The sequence below is a fragment of the Nipponia nippon genome, unplaced genomic scaffold (assembly GCF_047370975.1).
Source record: "Nipponia nippon isolate SJK-2023a ecotype South Korea unplaced genomic scaffold, ASM4737097v1 scaffold_31, whole genome shotgun sequence".
In the NCBI taxonomy this organism is placed as follows: Eukaryota; Metazoa; Chordata; class Aves; order Pelecaniformes; family Threskiornithidae; genus Nipponia; species Nipponia nippon.
The window spans coordinates 5,705,856-5,719,580 of record NW_028262349.1 but is presented as its reverse complement, the minus strand read 5'-3'; the positions used below and the strand labels follow the sequence as shown (position 1 = coordinate 5,719,580).

Genomic DNA, 13,725 nt, shown 5'->3' with positions numbered 1-13,725 from the left:
CCGGGAGCTCCGGCCCTCAGAGCCCCCCGTGCGCAGCCTGGCCCCTCTCCCCTCGGGGCTCTGCGCAGCCGGGGATTATTCTTTTAATCAGAGTCTGTATGGGAATTGCTTGCATATAGATTACGGGAGCTGGGCACGTCCTCCGGCAGCGGGAAGCCCCCGGCCCCGCCGGCTCCCAAGCAATCTCGACGTCTCGGTGGAGCCGGGATTAGCGGGGGCATGGGGCCGCACGCGCGCCTGTGTGTTTGTGCGTGTGCGCCCGCCTGCCGCCTCGCCTTCCTTCCAGTCCTTTGACCCTCGATTGGGTTTTTTTTTGGCTAATCCTCTTGTGTCTCCTCTGCGCCGACTTCTTGCACCTCCAACCCCGCTGTGCCGGTGTGGGTGGCTCTGGGTGCCCATGGCGCAGGGCTCCCCCCAGCAGGGTCCAGCCCTGCGGGTGCTGCCCTCCATCGGGGCCCGTGCAATATGGGGTCTTTCAGACTGATCTGGGGTGCGCTGGGGCTCGGTGCCTCTTTCCACCTCCCCATTGCCCCGATGGAGCAGCACCCTACCGTCCCCCAGCACTGCCATCCCCCCCCAAGCACCCTTGGGTGCAGCGAGCAGTGCAGAAAGGTCTTTCCACCCCGGTGGCTGTGGCTTCCCCTCCTAATGCCTTAATCCGCCCCTGATCCGCAGCGCCCCTGGGGCAGCTGGTCCCGCTGACCTTGCAGGTGCCGGCCCTGGGCACGGACCCGGTGGTGCCAGGCACCGTGGGGCACGGGCTGCCACAGCCGCCCACCCATGGCCGCCTTCTTCACGGCAGCCCTGAAGAGCTTTCAGGGGGGCAAGGAGGAGCCGCCCAAGGGGCCCCCCAAGGATGGCAAGGCGGCCACGCTGCCCAACGGCATGGCCCGCGAGGAGTTTGAGGAGTACCAGCGGCAGCTGCTGGAGGAGAAGTAAGGCTTTGCTGGGGCTGGGGGGTCATTGGGGTCCCCCATGCCCCAGGACCGGGGTCCCACCCGCTGTGGGCTGTCCCCGGGGTGGGACAGGGACAGGGAGGCAGCCGGAGCAAGGGACAGGGGCAGAGCGGGTGCCCTTTGGCGCAGGAGGTCCCTGTGGGTGCTGGCACGGGGCTGGGACAGCGGCTCAGTGCATCGTAGGTGACAAGGGGCACCCCTGGGCGTCAGTGCTGCAGAGTGGTGGGTGTCTGGTGCCAGCCCAGCACCCATGGAGCCAAGGGACAACAGGGGCCAGTGTGGGATTGCATTAAGGTCCCACCTCCGTGGGTCCAGGTGCTGTGGGGACCCGGTGGCCCAGTGTCCAGGAGCTGAGAGGCTGCAGGAGGAGCAAGTCCCTCCAACAGGCACCTTCACTGAGCATCTCTGCTGGGTGCTGGGGCAGGATGCGGCCCCTGCCCCCAGATTCCCATTGCAACCCTCCTGCAGACCTTTGCATCCCTTCTCCTCCAGCCCTGGCCCAGGGCTGGCACAGCCACGCTGCTGCCGGAGGACCAGGGTGATGCCGGCGGCGGGGGGGTTCTGGCGGGGGGCTTGGTGAGGCGGGGGGTGACAGCGTGGCACCGGCTGCTGCAGGATCGAGCGGGACAAGGCCTTTGCGCAGAAGAAGGCAGAACGGGCCACTGTGCGGATGCACCTGCGGGACAAATATCACCTGGCCCAGGTAAGGACCAGCCCACCCGCAGTGGGACCTTGGGGGTCTTCCCCTGGACCCTCCACCCTCCGGCACAGCCCCAGGCCGGGTGGCTGTCAGGCCTCCCCTGGATGGGAGATGATTCCTGAAGAGGGCAGCAAATGGCTGCTGTCTCTGTCTGCACCACCCGTCTGCCCACGCATCCGTCCAGCCGTCCAAATCAGGAACCGGACAGTCCCAGCGTCCCCCAGCATCCCCAATGCCACCACAGCGCCCGGCTGGCCCCGAGGGACCTGCTCTCCCCCCCACCCATGGCCGGTGGGTGCCTGGGTCTGCCCGCAACCCTGACGCCGTCTCGCGCTCGCGTGCAGGACGAGCGGGATGATGCACAGCTGCACGTGGCCGGTGGCGTGGTGGAGCTGCCGCAGGAGCTGGCTGCCATGGTGCACAGCGAGGAGGAGGAGGAGGAGGATGGCGGCGACGGGACCTTCGCCTTCCTGACGAAGCTGCGGGAGGTGGACCTGCCAGCGCTGCGGGACCGCGCGCTGGGCAGCGTGGACGAGGTGAAGGAGAAGTGCGCCCTGATGTAGCGTTGCTGCCTGCTCTGCCGGCGGGTGACACCGGCAGCGTTGGGGCTCAGCCCCTGACGCCCCCAGGAGCAATGGGATGCGGGTGTTACGGGTGCCATTACTTGGGGGTGGGGGTCCCAATACATGCGCTGGGGGTGAGTTTTACTCCCCAAAACCATTCCTTGTTTCTTTTCTGGGGTGCACTGGGTGGGTGCTGGGATGCAGGATGCCTGGGGCCCCTCCAGCCACACTGGCCAAGCCCCTTCCCTGCGGTGCCCCTGGTGTGAGCCCCCGGATGGGGTGGCGGTGGTCCCTGACGCTCTGTCACCCCCAGGACCCAGCGCCGGGGCCTCGCAAACCATTTGGCTCAATAAACATGGCGTTTGCCAGCACCAGTCTGGTCTTCCTGCCGTACCCTTCGTCTGCACGAACCCTGCCCTGGGCGGGGGGACACACGATGACACTGCTGCAGCAGGGCTGCTCCACGTGCCCCCGAGCCAGCGCCCAGCCGGATCCGTCCCCCTCTCCTGCAGCAGCCCCCAGGCACGGCCGCACCCCAGCAGCGCACGGGAGCCAGCGGCACCCGGTGCCCCCACCCCGGGGCATCCCTTGGGGGCAGCATTTAATGCACCCTCAGGCATCCCCCTGCCAGCGCAGGCAGCGAGGGGGTCCCTTTGGCCAGGGCCAGGGTGTCCCGCTCCCTCTTGCCACCCCGGGGACTTGCTCCCTGCTCCCAGGCCTTCGGCAGCAGCACTGGCTTAAACGCTGCTGCGCCGGAAGGCTGGGGGCTGCTGAGATCACTAATACCTGCCTATTTTAGTGAGGTCTAATCTGCCTGAGTCGCCTGTCCCTGAGGACTAAGCTAGCTGAACCCTTGTAAAATGTACCGCCAGCGCTGGCCCCTGCTGGAGCAGGAGCCGCCGGGGGAGTCACGCTGTGTTTGCATGAAAGAAAGGACGCGCTGAGCCACCTCCGTCCTCCCCACGCCGGGGCCATCTGCTCCGGAAAGGCCTGTGGGGACGGCCCTGCCCCGGGCTGCCCAGGGCTGCAGTGGCGGGGCTGGGAGGGGGCGGCCGAATCCAGCGCAGGTGGGGTGGGAGCTGTGCCACGGAGCTCATCGCTGTCACAAGAGCCACAGGTCTCAGCTGCCCTGGCTGGAGCACCCGGAGCTGCAGGAGCTCCAGCAAGGAGGTCCCTGGGCGCAGGAGGTGCTCGGTTCCCCCCTCCAGGTACCAGTCAAGGAGCTGGAGCGTCCCAGGGAGCGCGCGACAGGTACATCAGGGCTTGACACCTGGGACCCTCCTCGTGTTCAGTGGCCCCGCTGTCCCTGCCATCCGCGCTGTCCCTGCCATCCCCACCATCCCTGCCATCCCCACCATCCCTGCCGTCCCTGCCGTCGCTGCCATCACTACCATCTCCGCCCTCCAGCCTTTCTTCAGAACTTCCAAAATCTCCCATTTGGGCCCAAATATACACCTGTGCTGAATGGAATGGGGCTGTCCGTGTCCCCACCAGTCCCCAGCCAGGTCCCCGATGGGGCGGCAGCAGCCCTGGCACCTGGTGCAGCCCTGTTCCCACCCCAAGTTCCTGTTCTCCCCAGGGCTGCAGCTCGACACCAAGCGCCAGCCGCTGGGACGGTGGCACCGAGGTCCCCAACGCGCCCCGTCACGGCAGGCTCCTCCATCCCCACCCCTCACCGAGGCCCCATCCTGCCCCAACGGGCGGCCCAGCTCCCAGTGCTCCCAGTGGGGCTGCGCAGGGGCTCCCAGCGCCGGCTGGGATTCGGGTCAGGACCCTCCGCCAGGTCTCCTTGGCTAATCGTCCTGCCCCCCCGCCCTCCCCACGCTGCCACCTGCCTCCCACTCAGCACCCTTTTGGGTCACCCCTGCCGCCTCCCCGCCTGCCCAAGGCCTCTTAATGAACTAAAAAAGTGATAAATCCCCGGCCGAGCTGGTCACGTGAGGCCAGTGGCCCCCGGCCGCCCCCCACCCCGACCCCCGCCTCCGGCCCCACCGCCCCGGTAAGCTGACGCAGCGTCTCTAAGCGTTAGCAGCTTTGCCCGCTAATAGGATTAGGGAGGTTTAAAACTGTCATTTGAGTGAACTAAACCCCCTGATACTCTGCATTGCACCTTCTTAACCAATTTGCCTTCAATTAGGGTAATTGGGAAACTAGCAAAGAAGTATAGCATTAATATTTTAAAGTGATGAAGCGATTACGGGCCTTGGACGAGGAAGCAAATCAATTTGCTATCTGCTCCTAAAAGGCAATTATAATCATTTGGCAAATAAGCCTGCTGGCCTCCCCCCCGCCGTGTGAGCCAACACCTTAAGGCGGTCAGTGGGGCCGCCTGGCCGGCACCGCCAACGCCGGGCAGCTGGGCAGCCCCCGCTCCTAAAATCAGCCCTGGTGCCCCAGGGACCGCGGGTCCCGGCCTGGCAGCACCTCCCTGCGCCCGCCGGGGCTGTGGGGGCACCCTGGGGGAAGCCACTGAGGGCCACCAGAGCAGGGGTCCCAGCTCCTGCGCCCATCACGGTGACCAACATGGGCACAAGCACTGGCCCTGGGCAAGCAGGAGTGGCAAGTCCAGGTGCCCGTTTTCATCCCCGGCCCTATGTGTCATCTCTGCACCTGGGATTGTCCCCAAATTCCCCCAAAGGTGGCACCTGACCTGCACCCCCCTGGCAGTGCTGTATGGCATGGGGGTGTCACCCCGTCCCCAGGGGCTGCGTGGCCCCCAGAGGGGTATGACACCATCCCTGGCACGGGGACAGCCTGTCCCGGGGGTGGTAGCATGCTGTCCCCAGGGTGGTGGCATGTCATCCCCAAGATAGCATCACGCTGTCCCCAGAGCAGCGTCAGACCGGGCAGGTGAAGCCGCACAGCCCCGCCGGGAGGGACGCCGGGATGGATGCTGGGATGGCCTGGGGGCCCAAACCAGGGCGCAGTGGTGGCTGCGGGGTCCCGCCAGCAGCAGCTCCGGTGGGGAGGGCACGGACCTGCGTGGGGCCAGCAGCCCCCCAGCACGGCGTGGGAGGGGGTCCAAAAACCCCGCGGTGACATTTGCCATCCAAAAGGGGAAGCGTGGCGAGGAGAGGAAGGGAGTGGGAGGAAGCCGAGACGGCGGCCGGGGGCAGCAGCGTTTGCAGGTGGCAGGAAGAGGCTTTTGGGAGAAAGTAAAAGTGAGTAGAGAAAGAAAAGGGCAAAACCCGCCCGGCGGGACAGGGGCGTCTGGGCAGCACCGAGCACCCCCCACCCAGAGCACCCCAGGACCCCCGTCGTGATGTTCCCGCTGGCCCCCGGGCTGGGGTCCCCGGGGCAGCAGCAGGAGGCAGGAGGAGAGGGACGGCGTTTCTGCCCCCAGCCCGGCTGCCTCTGCCCCACGCCCCCACGGCCATGGGCAGCCCCCAGGGATGGTCCCCACAGCCGGACCCCGCAGCTGGTCCCCACAGGGTGTCCCCATGCCCGATCCCTGTGCTCAGTCCCATGTCCGTGGCTTGTACCCATGCCCGGGCCCACGGACGGTGCCCAATGCCTGCTCCCCATGGCTGCTCCCCACGCTTGGTTCCCCTGACGGGTCCCTACCCCAGTCCCCATGGCTGGTGTCCGCGCCTGGTCTCCACACCAGATCCCCAAGGCTGTTCAGCCCCTGGTCCTGATGGCTGGGCCGTGCAGCCGGTCCTCACGCCCGGTCCCCACGCCCAGACCCCAGAGCAGGTCCCCAGACCCCATACCCCATCCCCACACTTGGTCCTCACAGCTGGACCCCATGCCTGGTCCCTGCCCCGTCCCCACGCCCAGAGCCCATGGCTGGCTGTCACACCTCTCCCCACACCCGGTCCCCACGCCGGCAGGGCTCCGCAGGCAGCATCACCGGGAGCCCGTGGGGCCACACACGCCGTCACCGGGGCCACCCCCAGGGCTTGCCATCCCCATCGGGGGGGGACGACAGCCACCACCGCAGCATCCCCATCCCGCCTGGCTTGGGGTGCCTGCCCCGGACCCCATCCCCGGGACAGAGCCTCGGCAGCCGAAGGAAATCCTCCCCCCTTCCCCCCATCGCCCCGGCCTTTCTTCTCCGCTCCCCCTGTTTCTAATTCTTTTTCCTCGCCCGTAATGAGGGGATTACAAGGCAAACTCCAGCAGGACGCCTTTGTGGGGAGACAATCTGAGTGGGGAAGGCAGTTCGGGGCTTTGTCCGCCGCCGCCCCCCCGGACCCGCGCTGGGGGGACATTTAGAGCAATTACTTGTCCAGAAAGTAACTGTCAATCATTCTTAAAGGGGAAGGCCTCCAATTAATAACCTCGTCTTAATCCTTTGGACTCATTTCCAATCTGCGGGGCCTTGGTGACATCTGCAACACTAAATAAAGATTCTCCCGAGCCTTAGCGCGGCGGTTCTGTGACAAATAAGAAGACTAGAGGCAACTTTGGCTGCCAAAGCTGCGAGATTGGTGAGGTTGAGCCGCTTGTTTGGTTCCCAGGAGGGACCGGCAAAGTTAAATACTCCTGGAAAAGCCGAGTTGGGCCCAGCAGGTAATGCCGATTTATTCCGATTCGGGAGGAAGCGCCAGGGGAAGATGCCAAAAAAGGGAGCGGGTGTCCCTGGGGTGTGCCCGGGGCCGGGGCTGGGGCCGGGGCTGGGGCTGGCACCCTTCCCTGGGGGCTCGGGAGCCGGTGCCGGGTGCGCGGCAGCATCACTCGCGCTGATTTACACCCGGGGCCGGAGGGCAGGAGCCACCCACGCTCCCCACCGCCCACTGCAAACAACCTGTCCCAGGCGGCCCGAGCCCCGGGGACCGCGTCCTGGCACCCAGACGGGCTTTCGAAGGGAAAAAAAATGGGACCCAGCAAAAGCCGGGGCTGTCCCCAGGCTGTCCCCCCTGCGTCCCCCGCTGCCAGGCAAGGCCACTTGTCCCCAGTGATGCTCTGCTGCTTTCCGGCACTGAGGAAGCGATTTTTTTACCCGCTTCAACCAGAGCTCGATGCCATTTCTGTTGCTTTTTCGGGTGTCTTTAATAACAGGCGCTCGCTCCCCGCCGGCTGGCAGCCCCCGCAGGAAAACCACGGGTCAGGGCGTCGAGTAGGTGGGGGAGAAAACCCTCCCGAGGCTTCGGGTCCGTGCAGTTCCCAGCACAGTTTTAAAGCTTAAGGGCTTAAACCCAAAAATTGCCACCGGCATAACAGTGGCCGCAGGAAAATGTCCGACGGGAGCAGGGAGGCAGCTCTCCCCGTTGCACCCGCTCAGCGCTGCCCATTTTTAGGCAGGATTCCCGAGATGCCCGTGGCAAAGACTCGGGGTTCCTGGGGGATGAAGACCACGGGGTGGCTGGTGCTGACGTCTCCCAGCCCGACCCCACTGGGGTCCCCCCTTCCATGCCCAGGGATGTCCGTGACCCCGGCCAGGCCGAGGTGGAGCAGGGTGGGGAGGTTGTGGAGGGTGACAGGGTCCGGTGCTGCCACCCTGCTGCCGGGTCGCTCCTGCTTGGTTATTTTGCTGTTCTTCACTTCATTCCTGCTCCCACGCCAGGGTTTGCTCTGCTTCCCAGGGGTTTTTGGCCTCCTTTGCTTTCAGATGGAGTCGGGGGGGGTGGGGGTGCGATGGGGGCTGCCCCCAGCCCTGGACCTGCTCTCCACCACCGCACCTTGTCCCTGTGCCCCGCCATTGCCCCACCTCTTCTCCCCTCCTGCTTGCCCCTTCTTGTCCCCAGCCCCCACCAGTGCCCTGTCTCACCAGTCCCCCCCCCAGTGCCCATCTCACCCATCCCCATTGCCCCAGCTCCCTCCCGTTGCCCTGTGGGGCCGCGGGACATGGTTGGGCAGGGCCCTGCGGGGGTGCTGGGTGCCCCAGGCAGGGGCTCTGGGGGCTCTGGGTGCTCACCCCCCCTCTCCCCTCTCCTTGCAGGTGTGGAGCTGCGCAAATGAGAAACGGGTGAGCAAGAGCGGGATGGCGGCGGGGGACCCCACTCCCTCCCCATGTCCCCAGCCCCAGGACACGCTGCGACACTCGCACGGTGACAACGGGGCCCCTGCTCCCCCCAGCACCCACTCACCCCTGCCTTGGGGCACCCCAGGGTGCAGCACCCAGCACCCCTGCACCAGCTCACAGCTCCCCCCATGGCACCCCAAGACAGCAGCCCCCCTGCAGCAGCAGGGCTGGACCCAGGGCCGGCCAGAGACCCCGGGGGTACAGGACAACCCGGGGGGTGTCTTGGGGGACCAGCAACTCCCAAAGTCGCACACGCTGATGCCACACACACATTGCACGCACAGCGCTGCACGTGCATGGCACATGCTGTACACAGCCCCTGTGTGTGCACTGCGCACACTGCGCCTGCAACACACAGTGCAAACACTGTGCACTGCACACACTGCACGCACGGCCCCTGTGCATGCACTGCATGTGTTATACATGCTGCACACACCACACACGCCACACACCCAGAACACGTGCTCTGGGCACGCTGCAGAGGCACCAGGCACAGCACCAACAGACACTGGACACACACTGCACATGTTGGATGTGCTGCACATGCTGTACACGTAGACGCTGCACATGCTGCATACCTGCAGGCACAGTGTGCACTGCACTGCACGGTGTGTGCTGCATGCTCTGCGGGTGCCTCCACTGCATGCACTGTGTGTGCTGCACACAAAGGCACCACATGCACTGTGCAGACACTGCACGCACACTGCACACGCGCTGCGTCCCCACAGATACTGTGCGTGGATTCAGGCTGTGCCTACACATTGTGCACACTGCACACGTTGCACGCACTGCACTCCTTGCACACGCACCAAGCTGTGCACGCTGCACACACACCACACACATACGCCGTGCCCTGCATGCTGCAGGTGCAGACATTGCGTTGTGCATGCTGCACGCACGGCGCACGGACACCGCACCCCGGGCACTGCGCGCTGCACCTGCACTGCGCACACTGCACGCAGTGGCCGTGCAGCACAAACTGCCCTGCGCACGTGTGCCCAGCCCCGCGCATGCACACCCACGCCGCGCACACGCTTCACACGTTCCACCCCACGCTCAGTCCACTGCACGCGCACCCTCCTGCTCCCCACCGCGCGCACCCCTGCACGCACCCCGGGCACCCCAGACCTGCCCGCGTGGGCGAGCCGCGCGCTGCGCACATCCCCGTACCCGCACAGACACGCGCCTGCTGCAGACGCGCTGCTCGCACCCACGCTGCCCACACAGGCCCTCATCGTCCACCTTGCGCACAGACACCCCGCACGTGCGCAGCCTGGGCAGCACCCCACGCCCACCCCCTGCACGCCGCCTCTCGGGACCCCAGTTATTCCCTCTCGGAATTACCTGACGTTCCCTCTCCCCCCCCCCACCCATTTGGGCATTAGCCGAATTTTTGCCGGCGGCTCTGGGCGATGCAGCGCCTTCCCCTCAGCACAAGTGCCCCAGGATTACGGCTTTCTGCCCCATTTCCATGTTTGCCTACATTCTTGCGGTAGAAAGGGACCTTAATCCCTAGCAAATACTGCAGGAAGATCTCAGATGCCGGATAAAAAGCTTACAGAGGAAACGTTGCAAGGGTTGAAAATGCTTATAAGCATGCAGAAAAAAAGTTACTAGCCACGGGACGGCGCCGGGTCGCTTCAGCCGCACTTGGGGACCGACACTGGGTCCTCCAGCAGTTCAGGGCCAGCCTCGTAGCTCATGGGGAAGCGGGGCTGGAGGAGAGGAGCTGGGCTGGGAGGAGGGAGCTGACCCGGGCTTGGTCCCGTCCACGCCAGGGCAGGGGGGAGGTCGGGTCGGCTCTCAATGATGGCACTGTCTTAAATCCTCGGCTTTAGGTGAAATTTGACTTTAGTTTCGGGTGGGTGCATCGGCCTGGTTGCATCTCACCGTGGAGCCAAGCACAGGGTGCCCAGGGCACCGTCCCCGGGACCCCAGGTCGGTCCCTGCCACACCGCGGCCCCGGGATAACGCTGCAGCAGAAGAGAGGATTACGCCTTTGCGTAACCTGTTTCTGGGGCTGCCCCATCCTCCCGTCCATCCACTTGTCCACCCGTCCCCGGCCTGGGGTTGCATGCGGGGGGTCCGATGTCCCTGCGCCCCGGCTAACCCCCGCGGTCCCCTCGCAGGCACCGCCATGTTCCTGAATAAGTGCGAGGGGGACCTGGGTGAGCTGCGGAAGCCAGGGGACGGCGAGGGCACCCCACCGGCTGCCGCAGAGGAGGAGCAGCCCAAGAAGAAGCACCGGAGGAACCGCACTACCTTCACCACCTACCAGCTGCATGAGCTGGAGCGCGCCTTCGAGAAGTCCCACTACCCCGACGTCTACAGCCGCGAGGAGCTGGCCATGAAGGTCAACCTGCCGGAGGTCCGCGTGCAGGTAGGGAGGATGCCCGGTGGCCCCAGCACCCCGGATCTGTCCCATGGGCGGTGGCAGAGGGACCACCCCAGTGCTGGAGGGCTGCTCCCAGCTCCACTGCCACCGCCTCGCTCTGTGCCTCAGTTTCCCCATTGCTTGAAGCGGGAGCAGCATCTCTGCAGAGTCAGCTGCTCCTGCCAAAATCAGAGAGAGGATTTAATGGTGAGCCTTGTTTCCCCATGAGGTCCCAGTTCAGCCCATATGCCAGAGGCTCCCTTTGGGCAGGGAGATGGTTTTTAGAGATTTTTTCCCCCGCTGGTGGCAGCTGCTCCCATCCCTCCTGCTGATCCCACTTGCATCCCTCCTGCTGGTCCCGCAGGAAAGAAAGCACCCAAACCTCAGCTGCTCATGACCTCAGTCTAGGGCTGGGAAAGCACAAGATCCTCAGGGATTTGGGGGTTTTAGGGTTGCGGGAGCGGTTCCGGGGGGTGGCGGGGTAGGGGAGGTTTCGCTCCCGGGGCTGCAGGAGAAGGCTCTGCCCAGGGAGGCACAGCCTGGAGAAGAGCCTGGGGTCCCGCCAGTCTGGTGCCCCCTGCCCCTGGGGTTGATGGGGTGAGAGCAGGGTGAGGGAAGGGGTCAGGGAGTGGAAGCAGCAGCAAACCCACTGCAAAGCAAGGCAGTTATCCCTTTACAAATGAACCGAGTTTCCCAGGGCTCAGCCCCAGTCCAGGGCAACGCAGCCTTTTCTGGGGGATGTCCAGACTGTAGGGACACATCTGCCGAGCTCTCTGAGCAACGACCGGTTTCATGGAATCATAGAATCATTTGGGTTGGAAAAGATCACCAAGTCCAACCGCTAACCCAGCACTGCCGAGGCCACCACCAAACCATGTCCCCAAGCACCACATCTCCCCGGCTTTTAAATCCCCCCAGGCATGGGGACTCAGCCCCTGCCCTGGGCAGCCTGGGCCAGGGCCTGACAGCCCTTTGGGGAAGAAGTTTTTCCCAATACCCAACCCAAAGCTGCCCTGGCGCAGCTGGAGGCCGTTCCCTCTCGTCCCATCGCTTGTTCCTGGGGAGAAGAGACCGACCCCCCCGGCTCCAGCCTCCTTTCAGGCCGTTGCAGAGAGCGATGAGGGCTCCCCTCAGCCTCCTCTTCTCCAGGCTGAGCCCCCCCAGCTCCCCCAGCCGCTCCTCCCCAGCCTTGTCCTCCAGCCCCTGCCCCAGCCTCGCTGCCCTGCTCTGGAAATGAAGTTTGCACCAGTATAGCCCAGTGTCCACCAATAACTGTGGCCAGCCCATGGGAGACATCCCATTCTCAGCCCAGCCATTCATCTTTACCCCCGCTTTGCATCGCGCGGCAGACGGCCGTGCCCTGTGCTGCTGGGGGCTCCGGGGACACAGGGACCAGCGCTCTAACGGGCAGCTCCCGCGGGGCGAGACGTCACCGTTGGCCTTGGCTCGCCGGTCCCTCCTGTTCCTGCCGGGTTTTGGTGCAACTGTGGCAGTTTGGCTTCTAAAAGCTTTTACTGAGGGGCTTTTGAAGAGCAGATAACATTATACCAAGGATTGTATGGGTGTTTGTGGGGTCGGGGTGCACGTTCCCGTGGAGCAGCGAGGGCGGGGGCTGCACGGTGACACCTCTCGCCTTCCACACCTCGGAGATGCCCTCCGTCTCCAGGGTTTGCAGGAGAGGTTTGGCAGAGGTGCGCGGTGTGATTGCTGGAGCCCCGTGGGACACCCCGCCTGGGACCCAACACACAGGGCACCCCATGCGGGGTGGGATACCCCGTATGGGGCACCCCGTGTGGGGCATCCTGCGTGGGGCACCCTGTGTGGGATACAGCACAATGGGGCACCCCACATGGGGCACAGCACATGGGGCACCCCGCATAGGGAACAGCAGGTGGGGCACACTGCGAGGGACCGACTGGGCACGGTGGGGCTCACCCTGGCTCTCCCCTCACAGGTCTGGTTCCAGAACCGACGAGCCAAGTGGAGGCGGCAGGAGAAGATGGAGGCCAGCTCCATGAAGCTCCACGACACCCCCGTGCTCTCCTTCAACCGGCCCCCCATGACGCCCAACGTGGGGCCCATGAGCAACTCCCTCCCGCTCGACCCGTGGCTGACGTCCCCCATCTCCAGCGCCACCACGGTCCACAGCATCCCCGGATTCATGGGAGCCCCCCAGGCCCTGCAGCCCCCCTATGGCGGGCACTCCTTCCTCAACACCCCCCCGCCGATGGCGCAGGGCATGCAGCCCATTGCCCCCGCGCCCTACCAGTGCAGCACCACCTTTGTGGACAAGTACCCGCTGGAGGAGGTGGACCAGAGGAGCTCCAGCATCGCCTCACTCCGCATGAAAGCCAAGGAGCACATTCAGACCATTGACAAGACCTGGCAGCCCATTTGATGAATGCTCTGGCCCCGCCGGCCCTCGGCTCCTGCCCCTGGCATCGGCTCGGCCCCAGGGCGGGCGAGGGGGGTCACGGTGGGATGCTCAGCAGGACCAAAGCCGGCGTGGGGCTGGGATGCCGGGCTGCATCTTCCACCTGCCGAGCCAGCACCGTCGGTGGCAAGGGAGCGAGCCGGGGCGCTGGCGGGACCCCACTGTGGCGGAGCACCCCGGCAGCCACCCGCGGCCCCTCTGCCTTGCCGAGGCACCGGCCTGGGCTGAGGATCCGGCCGAGGGTCAGGCATCCGACCGTGCCACCGGGCCACCCACTGCCCCCGGTTGGACACCTCCTTTCCCCACACCCCTTCCCCTTCCCATTATTCTTAATTTTTTTTAATGCTGCAGATTTAAACAAAACCGAACAGAAAAGCTCTAGTTTCATAGGGAGTACCTGGGGGGATTTTTTTAGCCGCATCGGGGCGTGACGCTGGTTGTGCCGGTAGATGCGCTGGCACCGAGAAGATGGTTGTATCATGAGTAAAGAGATAAGTTGAATGGCTGCCGCGTGCTGGAGTCGGGCGCTGCCGGGGGCTCTGCCCGCCGTGCTGCTCGTTAGCGGTGCCGCTCGTTAGCGCACTGGGCTGCAGAGCCTCTGCCGGGAAGGAGCTTTCTGGGGGGAATGCAGGAGCATCGTCCCCAGGCACCCTCCTGCCCCACTCCCCTGGGCTGTTGCATGCGGGGCTGGGGCCGGATCCAGGCACGGGTGACCTGCTCCGGCCCCGGC

The 13,725-nt window shown here is 65.2% G+C and overlaps 2 protein-coding genes across 2 annotated transcripts; both read left to right on the top strand.

Moving 5' to 3' along the window:
* Nucleotides 1-59: 59 nt before the first annotated feature.
* On the top strand, nucleotides 60-2,533 carry LOC104019636 (complexin-3-like). Its single transcript, XM_009472920.2, has 3 exons — nucleotides 60-935; nucleotides 1,572-1,659; nucleotides 2,001-2,533. The coding sequence occupies exons 1-3, from the start codon at nucleotides 781-783 to the stop codon at nucleotides 2,217-2,219; spliced, it is 462 nt and encodes a 153-aa protein (XP_009471195.1). The 5' UTR covers nucleotides 60-780; the 3' UTR covers nucleotides 2,220-2,533.
* Nucleotides 2,534-6,640: 4,107 nt separating this feature from the next.
* RAX2 (retina and anterior neural fold homeobox 2) lies at nucleotides 6,641-12,959 on the top strand. Its single transcript, XM_009472894.2, has 4 exons — nucleotides 6,641-6,734; nucleotides 8,104-8,130; nucleotides 10,317-10,567; nucleotides 12,516-12,959. Exons 3-4 carry the CDS (start codon nucleotides 10,325-10,327, stop codon nucleotides 12,957-12,959), a joined length of 687 nt encoding a protein of 228 aa, XP_009471169.2. The 5' UTR covers nucleotides 6,641-6,734; nucleotides 8,104-8,130; nucleotides 10,317-10,324.
* Nucleotides 12,960-13,725: the final 766 nt, after the last annotated feature.